Source organism: Rhipicephalus microplus, chromosome 4 (assembly GCF_043290135.1).
Source record: "Rhipicephalus microplus isolate Deutch F79 chromosome 4, USDA_Rmic, whole genome shotgun sequence".
NCBI classification, from domain to species: domain Eukaryota; kingdom Metazoa; phylum Arthropoda; class Arachnida; order Ixodida; family Ixodidae; genus Rhipicephalus; species Rhipicephalus microplus.
In genome coordinates, this window is record NC_134703.1 from 133756233 (window position 1) to 133766701 (window position 10469).

At 45.4% G+C, this 10469-nt stretch overlaps 1 protein-coding gene across 4 annotated transcripts in view; it reads right to left on the bottom strand.

The window, feature by feature from the left end:
- LOC119172369 (protein sax-3-like) overlaps positions 1-10469 on the bottom strand; it is a 169184-nt gene that overhangs the window by 19125 nt on the left and 139590 nt on the right. For all 4 annotated transcript variants that reach the window (XR_012894987.1, XR_012894986.1, XM_075893669.1 and 1 more), the window contains exons 3-9: positions 4768-5049; positions 3862-4000; positions 2928-3055; positions 2332-2456; positions 1441-1801; positions 736-987; positions 270-449 (exon numbers count right to left, since the gene is read on the bottom strand). Coding sequence is in view for 2 of the 4 variants with exons in the window: in XM_075893669.1 (XP_075749784.1) it covers positions 270-449; positions 736-987; positions 1441-1801; positions 2332-2456; positions 2928-3055; positions 3862-4000; positions 4768-5049 (1467 nt within the window). In the remaining 2 variants the exon portion in view is untranslated. The remainder of the gene's footprint in view (positions 1-269; positions 450-735; positions 988-1440; positions 1802-2331; positions 2457-2927; positions 3056-3861; positions 4001-4767; positions 5050-10469) is intronic.

Genomic DNA, 10469 nt, shown 5'->3' on the forward strand with positions numbered 1-10469 from the left:
ATATATATACGGTGAATGACGGTGGTCACCGGCGCCGGTGGCGAAATCTAACCGAGAGTTGCTATCGAAAAACGTCTGGCCTCTACGTCCGTATTAGGATGGAATTGTGGCGCAAGTATGCTAATCTGTCTAAAAGTAATCATCAAAGTTACTTTTAAGCAATTCCTAAAGGCTTCTTTCATATGCCACCTTGCACTTGGTAAAGACAGCGAAGTCTCGGCGCTTAACAGCGTTTAGCTAGACATGCTTCATTTTAATGTCGCACTCACCTAGAGTCCGTATAGGTTCAGAAACAGGGCTGGGGACTCCTTGTCCTTGAGAATTTTCGGCTCGCACGATGAACACGTAGCGTGAGTCGGGTCGCAAAGCTTGTATGGTGTATTTCTCAGAAAGCACTCGATGGGCTGCCAGGACCCACCCACTTTGCAAGTCACTGCTGTAATATTCAACTGGAAATGAACAGGAGTGGAGTTGTGTTACCTTTCCTGTTCTTTCCACAATATATCCTAGTGATGGGTAATTGGCTACTTCACGTGATAAAGAAAGAATGATTGAATTACGTAGTACATTGTAAGGGTTCATCATTATCTATCAAAACTACTGCGAAACAATTAGTTATCTGTTTTGATTGGTCATGAAGTGCCTACTTCGGCCATTGATAACCTGGGCTAGCATTCTTTTTCTCCTTGTTCAGTTTTTTGTTACAATATTTTTATGTAACCACCAGCAACTCACTTGTATATCCTTTGAGTGATGAAGCACCCACTTTCTCACTGCGTCTCCAGGCAAGCGTTATCGATGTTTCTGTTGTATTTACTGGCACCGGCTGTGAAGGAGGACCAGGGAACATGGAGGGGTCAGGGGATCGATGGAAATTGACGTTGGGGTTATGCGGAGATTCAATACTGAGCGACGCTGTCCAAGACGTCTCGCCGCTTTCACTCGAAGCCTTGCAGGTATACGCTCCGCTGTCCAGCATTTGCAGATCTTTGAAGGAAACAAGAATGGCACGAATAAGACATCCCCTCGTGAAGATATTTCAGCAATCGGCAAGCATTATGACGTTGGAAAGAAGTCAGTACTAATAAGTGTACTGATTTGAACATCAAGTTTGAACCACTTTTATCTACTGAGTCTTTTATAGCGACGGCTAGTTACTGCAGGCGATTGAAAAGAAACGATCACGGTTTTCGGCCGTCCAGTAACCACCGTCTAAGGCGTGAAAATCATTTGCACTGGTCTATGTTACATTTCGTTCAAGGGCTGAACGCAGAAAGAACATGAAGAGGCAACGAGTGTGATCTCCTCTTTTTTTGTCCTTTCATTTAGTACTGTAACATTGAGAACAATGCGCCACAAAATATCCCATCCGCAAACATTCTTGGCGTGCCTATCTGCTTTGCGAATGCTCTAAATTTTTCGACGGTTCCATGTACTTACCCTGTATCTGAAGCGTTCCGGACTCCAGAAGCGTGTATCGGGGCCTTTCATCTATCCTTAGCGGAGCCCCGTTGTACAGCCACTGCACGGTGGGCTTGGGCGTACCAGTCGCATCGCAGGGCAGTTGAGCGGCCGTGTGCAGCGGCAGAGTCTGGTTGGCCGGTCCGAGTCGTATGATGGGAGGTGGAAGGTCGGCGAGCGCTGTCACCTCCAGGTGGCCCTTGGCCATGCTTGAGCCCACCACGGACAGCGCCGAACAGACGTAATAGCCACGGTCCTCTTTTCGCACACCGGTGATGGTCAGAGTTCCCTCGTTGCTCACCGAGAAGCGGCCATGTGACTTGCCCGGAAACATCAGCACCTGCGTGGGCAATATGGCAGCGCAATGGAGACTCGATGGTTTGTTAGCAGCACGGGTTTTTTTTTTGCGCTCCGCTCAATAATAACAATGCTGTCAACGACAGTGGTACTTTATTTCGACAAAATGAGAATCGCTTCCAGCAGCAAGAACCGGGAAACGTTGGTATTTGACTCCAGTATACGGAAACCGACATGCTTGGGCCAGCTGGCAACCAAGTCTCATTTTTCATCAACCACTCACGGGGAATATTTACTGCCGTATCACAAACACCAAACCAGCAAAGAGAAACAAGCAGTTCCTGCTTGCAAATGCGTAACTGTGAAACCGTAAAAAACTTGGCAAACCGCTGTACGTATATATATATAACTACACGACGCGCAAGTGTTCCCTTGCGGGGAGCTTACGGAGCATAGCGCTTCAGTGTGAACGAGTGGTCACTTATCAATGTCTGTCATGTTACACAAATGGCCTCCAGTCTGTCGTACAGATTACTGAAATAAAAGTAATAGCAGAGTTGTAGAGACACTAACCTGGTTGCCTTCCCGGGTCCAGAACACGGAAGGTGGGGGGTTGCCCGTCGCAAGACAGTCAAACTTGGCGACGCCGTTGAGCCCCACTTTCTGGTTCTGGGGCGTGAGGCGGAATGTAGGACGTGCTATAATGTGACAAGAAGGAAAAGAACAGATGAGTTTTCACAGTTTTCTCATAAATACGTCCCTTGACAAAACTTTGGAGACCATTGATCTAAGTTATTGCCTAAATTGAAATTTATATGGGTCGGATATGTCCCCCCATGACGTAGCTCACTGTTTGCGAACTTCAAACTATTCCAATATTATCAGCCTAAAATAATCATAGTGCACGTAAAAAACAGCTTTGTTTTGTATGTTTAGACAAAACACCATACTTAGAGAGAGCAGAATCAATGCATATTTTATGAGTGAAAGATGTGAATTGTCGGTATAATTTTTGCGATGAGCCCATGCAAACCGGGACAAAATTTACAGCTATGGGGCTACGACGTAAGCGTAACGAAAGTAAGCGATGCAGTCGTCACGCCAACTTCTATTAAAATTGAGGAAATAATTGCATTTTGCTGAGTTCACACAAAAGGGTGAGTACTTACAGTGCACGGTTAACGTCGCCGACGCAGAGACTGAGCCAACAATGTTTTCTGATTCGCAAATGTATGTTCCCTCATCCGCGAGAGCGACGTTCTTGATGTGCAAGCTCTTGTCCTCTTGGACATAAGCCCTGAAGGAAAAGTGACACACCTCAGATCTTCTTCACTTTGTTGATCAAGCACTTCACGAAATGTTTATTCAATTGTTGTATTCTAAATAAATGAGAAAATAGCACAAACCGGTGAGACCTGTTTGACTGAACACACGACACGCGTGCTGTTTAAAAATGACGAAGAAAAAAGTGCGAGTAACAAAATACAACAAATCTCACTACACATAGGATATTTAGGACCCATGAAGGAAAGTTATAGCTTTTATTGTAAATATGTGATATTAAAATGTTACTATCGTCGTGTTCATTGCCGTTTCTTTTCCTATTTAGAAATCCCATATCGTAATACGCAGGCAGAGCGATGGCTTTCCCGCATAATGACTACTGTTGAGGAGAAGCAAGCGCAAGTATGGCAAAAGGCAACAGTCTAGGACATTGACGCTCATATCAAAGACGTAAACACCCCTTTCACAAATACATTCCAATGACTTCTGTTGCCACGCTCTTTCCCCGCATCTTGGGAAGCGCATTTATTTTTCGCCCTTTTGCCGTAGGTGTGGTTAGATACGTATGCAAATCCCACGACGTTTTAAAAGGTCCTCAGCATGAGTGCCACTACTACGTGCTTCCAATCCTACATTTTCGTAGGCCGAGAACATTCTCGCGTGAAACCTATGGGTCTGCACAGCTAGTTTCATAGATGTCACAAAGACATATCTGAAACTAGGCTGGTGCATGTTATTGCGTCGCGAAGTATATCCTACTGATGCAAGGCTTCTGAGCAAACCCGAGTTTGCAGCAGTGTTGTTAGTCCCGTGGCTCACCTTCCGACGGGCATCTTGCCATCCTGCCTCCTCCATGTGACCGTGGGTTTGGGGTCGCCATTCACTTTACACTGGAACACGACGGACTCCTCCGCTAGTGACGTCACATCTTCCGGGACTCGTACGAAATACGGCTTCGCTGTAATAGGAAGTGAATATACGGACTGACCAGTGACACTCTTCCTCATATATTGAGCGCACAAGTCTCTAAATTACGTTGCTACCGGACTTTGACATGTTCGAGAGTTTGTGTTTGAATAGTAGAAAGCTGTGAAAAACACCTACACAAGTGATCCCAGCGATGATAAGAATGCGCTGAATATATTATGGGCAGTAAAGGATAAAGAAACACAAAGCACTCCTATCATTTACGTATTCACGATTTTTTTAACGAATTCTTCTATACCTCATGCTAAATCAACACACCCTACTAGGTTAATGAAAAGCAGCACAAAAGTAGATAATGAATCCAAGGAAGCGTGGGGAACGTAAGATTAATTGTTTCAAGTGCATAATAATAATTGTGATATAGATACAGCAAACGTACAAAAAGTTAACTTCCCACAGGCAGGAACCAAACCCACAGTCTTATGAAAAGACAAATAAAAAGTACAATACACTAAAACAGTACAAATAATGTTCACTATAGCTTCCTTGATTTCATCATATTTATTGCTTTTAATTAAAGTTGTGTCATACAAAGAAACGAGTCGTCGACAATTTTTTTCTACTGGGTTTAAGTGACTCGCTAGCTAGCCAAAGCAGCGACAAGGGCAGCGCGTGTGCCACTGCACTGCGTATATGCATCGTTAAACACGAAGCCATAAAACCAACGTCCCGACCGTTTCACGCGAAATGTGCAGAATGAGTGAGCGTCTCTTGTCGACGCAGCGTAACTCTGCTTACTGTGCACGGAGAGCAGCGCAGCCGGCGAGTCCCTGGTGCCGAGCATGTTGGCCGCCCGGCACACGTAGCGCCCTTGATCGGACGGACGCACGTCGGCGATCACTAGCGCGCCCTGGGCCAGGAGGCGTACGCGCCCCGTGCCCGGCTGAACCTGGACGCCGTCCTTGAACCAGGTGACCGTGGGCTCGGGGTGGCCCCTGGGAGGAACGCACTCCAGCGTTGCCGACTCCCCGCCCGCCACGTGAATGCTCTTCGGAAGCTGGCGGAACTCGTCACGAAGCACTGCGGATATAAGGGAAACAAGGAGAATTAAGCTCACAGTATTTGGCACACGAACTGAATCGTGCGCGCGTCGTTTATGGCGCACGAGTGACTTCCACTGCGCATTCCCACAGGGTGGCGAGAAATTGGTGACTCACGGAGTCATGCCTAGACATGTGGTTCTACCATGAGCATACATAAACAGCACAGCGTATAACTATGGCTAATGAACACCTTAACCATAAACAACTGAGAAGACTATGCCAAATGCAGAAAATTAGGGGACATTTAAGCTTCGCCTTTAAGGGTTGAACGTGATAGCGAAATCTGGCCCCTAGTGCACCCCTCAACCGCTAAGTACATACTTAATAATATGTTTTGTTGCATACACACGCACGCACACAAACACGCACACAGTAGATTGGACCAGCGCATGCTATCATCACCGAATGGGCTCATTTTCGTCGTGACACCTGTCGAACTAAATTCGTTAAAGAGGCCCTGAAACACTTTTTCAAGTAACCATAGAATGAATTTACTAAAAGAGCTTATTACCTCACGAATTTAACGCCGCAAAAATTTTAGGAATCCATCCAATCCGAGTGGAGTTCAAAGGTTTGTCGCATGCTGCAATTGCATTATCTCTTCTCTCGTCCCTACGAAAGCGCTGGAAGCTAAGCAGGGAGGCGTGGCAGGGCAAAAAAACTACCGCGCCTCGTGACCTCGAGCACTTTTTTTTCGAATGCGCGGCTTTTTCAGCGAGATCGCACGCGCAAGCGTACACAAGTAGCGTCCTTCAGCGGCTATCTCGGTAACTCGATTTTTCGGTCACAGACGCACAGACAATTTTTCGCTCACAGCCAACGGGGCCAATGGCGGCGACGGGTTTTTTTTTTTTTTTTTCGACACGAGCTCGCTAACGCTTTCGCTATAAAACTACTGCGTCAGGCGGCCTTAGTCTGCACACCGGCCACTATCACATGTGCCCAGAGATAACGAAAAAAAATTGCGGCAACTACGCACTAGTGGTGCGAAAAGTGAGAACACAGCAAATGTGGCGGCCTTCCACACCACCTTTTCGTCCTCCTCCTCCTGTTTCCTTTGCAAATAGCTAATGAACATACACAACGATACGGTGCCAAACAGGGTATGGAACATCTCCTGCACTGCTCAGAAATGAAAGACGACTTCCACATACTGCTAGATCAGGTAAGTGGGAGAGCTTTCATAATGATCAAGAAATTTACCCCACTGTCTCACACACCGCTATTACACCAGCCTGCAAGAGCATGGCTGCGATTTTTAAAGTCTGCGTACCGTGCTCAAAGTATACGTGCAGCCAAAACGAACGATCACAGGAAATGGTGAACAAGATAGAAAATAAAAAAGCAGCTGACCTTTGTATCGTGCGCAACATTTGGTGTGACTGTTTGCTTTGGCCGGACGTATACCCATCAATGTGTTGTACCGTACCGATAGACCATCGCAGCACAGAGCAGAAAAGTGTTACTACAGTTGAAGGCATCAGCACCGGACTTCGTCTTGTCCAAATGTTTTCTTCCCTTCCCAAGTGCATGCAGGTTATTCAAACAAGCCCAGCCCTGTTCAATTACCATTCATTTATCCATTCCCTCCTCCAGACAGCAAGCTTTTTTGACGATGCATGAACAGCGTAGGCGAAGTTACGGAGTTGCTACATCCTCAATCAGCAAAGGGGATGTCATCAAATGCTGCGAAACGTCGAAGAGCAGGCACTATAGAAAAAAAAGGCATCACTCAGGGCCTTGTAAACAGTGTCCGACAGGTCATCAATCTCTGTGGCCATTTATTCCTGCCAGGCGCGGCAGTACGCGGGCATGCAGATGGCGTCGCGCGTGTGCCACTGAGGCGTGGCAGCACACTGGGTACGACATGGCAGTCTGGCATCGAAGGCGCCTAGCATGCACGTGCGATGTGCGTTGACGTGGATCTACCCACACCGGTCGACCAGCGAAGCGAGAGAAAGACAGATGTGATGCCGATAGGCACGGATGTAACCCAGAAAAAAAAAATATATCTGATTGGCTACCCTGCACTGAACAAGGGGTAAAGGGAGACAAAAAAAGTAAGAAAGACAGGAATGAGAGAGGGAAGTATGGAAGTAGAAATACAAACACACTGGAGTGCCACAATCTTTCGACGAGGCGGGTCGACGATCGAAAGTTGTAAGAAAGGGCAAAAGTGTATCACGTACCGCAATATTCGAAAAGCATGAAACACTACTGCAACTAGACGTCTCTATTCCCATAATTTTGTTTATTATAAAACATATAGCGCTGTCTTTTTCTCACATCTTTTATGGTTGCCGACCCGCAAACATCAGTGCAAGATGAGTGCCGGGAAAATAAAGTGCTCCACTGTATGAATGTGCGTTCAAAAGTATCTTATGTGGTCTGCAGCGTTTTTAGTGCTAAAAATGCCTCGGCTTGATGCGAATGTGCAGAACGCTTGCTGTGCCACCGATCATTGAGGCAGTGTAAAAAAAACACGATAGGTCCACTCATCGTTCAGGAAATCGATTGACGTAAAAACGAGGCAAGTGTGGCTCATGATCTCAGTTTCTTAGACCTGAGCAAACGTTTGCTTTGTAGAGGTTGAATGTGACTGCGAGCTGAAGCATCACACCGAGTCATGTCCGTTTCAATGTGCACAAGTAGACTCACTGCCACTCCCTTACGAGGCGGCTACGTGAATCCTTTAAACTTTTCTGGTAGAAAAACATGTCTATTTTTGCAGAGAAAGATTCCCAGCTCTCGTGCTGGGAGAGGTATTCGCCGGGAATGTCTGCCAGCCAGACAAGTGTTTCTTGCTCCCATTTTGTACGTTTTGTTTTCTAAAAGCCTTCTCGAAAAACACACGACAGCCTAAAACCACAGATTCTGAACAACAAACGTGCTGTGCGGTTTCCTCGATAACCTAATATATCGATGAAAAAAGATGAACCAGCTGTAGCAAAATTTTCTTCAGGAGTTTTTCTCACGAGAGTGCGCGAGTGGGCATCGTATATATCGTTCGAAGTTGCTCGCCAATGTTGCCTCGGGCTATTCGGGTCTTGAGTCTCCTTTATTGAACGAACGAAGCCACGACTCTGCTCGGCAAAACATCGTTCTGCGCTCTTCCCTTCCTACCGTCATCCCCCGCCCCTCTTACAGTTCTCTTCATGTTTTTTTAGTCAGCTTCAAAACAAAAGAAGATTGAAAACAAGTAGCCCATCACATAACCAGTCTTTTTTTAGACGTGATGTATATTTTTCTTTGCTGCCCTCTTTCCAGCACGCAAAGTATATCGCGAAGCAGTTCAAGCTATATGGCGGTCAAGCAGTGGTGAATTGCTCCCAAAGACATCCTGAGTTGGCGGGTAGGAGTCCTGCTTTGTTTTACTTGAAAGAACCAAGCTGCTGCTCGGTTGTTTCAATGAACGTCGTCGATTGTGTCTCTTCCCCCTCCCTCTCCAATCCTATTTTCTCGGGATGTGGCTCGCAGCTTTGTCCACGAGCGAGCGGCACTCCCTAGAATGTCTAATGATGCCCGTGAGTAGAGTTAGTTCTCTTGCTCTTCGCCAACACTATAGGTGCTTTTTTGTTTTTGTTTTTTTCTTGCCCATTTGCCCGTGCGTGTGCCTCTCAGAAACCTACACGAACCATCTCGCTTTTTGCATTAGTGCGCGTATTCCTCCAGAGCAACTTTTATTTGCCGTGACAGACATGGAATGATTTTCAACTATGGCTAAAAGTGGCTCATGCTTTTCTCATTATTATACAGCCTAGCTAGCTTCGAATCAATTTGACGAGTTGGAGAAAAAACGCACTCGCATGATCCTTCATATCGTCCTTTTCTGCTCATAATTATTGATAGCTTGAAATTCCCGTCTAGTTTTGAATCTTTCAATTTTGCTTCCCCCCTGAACACATTTGCAATACTCGCTTCTGAAAAGCTCACAATAGCGAAAATTTCACATAATGGACATAAAAGTCCCTAGACCAACGCGATATGGCTGGTCTAGAACTCAAAAATGAACATGAACTCCTGCCTGGGCCTATTAAGGCCTGCAGTATTCCTAAATAAATAAATAAATAAATAAATAAAATGTAGCGTAGAAGCTTGCCTAAATACAAAGAAACAACATGTGTGAAAAATTAATACATGTACTCAGCGGCAAACACACACGCATAATTTACATAAGCAGCGGAGAAGCTGAATCTATCATTAAAAAGACATGCGTATTTCCAACTCCGCAGAAGCTACTCGTGATTTTCTCTATTTACCACATCCGTTTATGTTAAGCCCAGCACGAACTATTTCGATGTACAATAAGCCGCTGACAAGCCACAGCTTCTATGAACATGCTTGTAACAACCGAAGGCCAGTTTCATAAGCATTAAAAAATGCTAGACCCCTAGCTCCTGTGCGCAATGCTGACGCTTAAATTCATCGCTTGTAGTATATCAAGGTCTAGAAGGCAATACATATACATGCTTTAATAACCGTTTTGTATCTACTGCTAATGCACGTCTACTGAACATTTCAAAAACTAACAGGACTGCTACAGAAAACAGGCAGGATAATTACAGTTCATGAGTGTTGGTAATTAGTCTCCACAAGAAGGCCGCTTCTGTTATATACTCCCAGCTCTACATGTAATAGCTGCAGCTGCGAAGAAGCGATTGCTCATCCTTTGCGTCTGTCCTTTCAGTACTCCAAAACAGGAATTTTCCGATGCGTTAGGTGTACGTGACAATCGCCCTGTGTCGGAATGATTGGCTGGAACACTGGTCCAGTCTGTCAGTACAGGCGCTTTTCAAAGCGTTATAGCGGTACTAGCGTACAAGTGGTCTTGTCGAGACTGACTTTAGGCAGTGTCCTATACTCCTTTCCTTTTTTTTGTTACCTTCCTCTTCTTTTTTGCAACATCTCCTTCCTATCATTTTTTACTCTCCCTCCCCAGAACAGAGTAGCCAGCCGGTCTAAGAACTGCCTAACCTCCCTGTTTGTCCGCTTCATCATTCCTTCTTTCTTTCCCAATTGGAGCAACTGAAAAATTCAGGAGGTTTGTTACAAAATAGCGGTTGAAGTTTTATAGCTGGGGATATTTTTTAGGGGTGAAGCTCTTTAGGGTTTGGTCTGTCCTTCCTCCGTTGTTCTCGTACGTAGCCACCAGTGGCACATATCCGCTATGTTTATTTATTTATTTATTTATTTACTATTATTACCTGCTTCGCCCCGAGGCATTACAACAGGGAGGGTACTGTACATATAATCAAACACATAAAAAATATTTATAAAGCATAAAAAAATCATCACTTGAATCAATACAGACTGTTTCCGGTGGCAGAGTGTTCCATTCTCTTTTAGTGTGGACAAAGAAATATTACCGAAATGCGTCTCCTCCAAAAGGAATCTCGC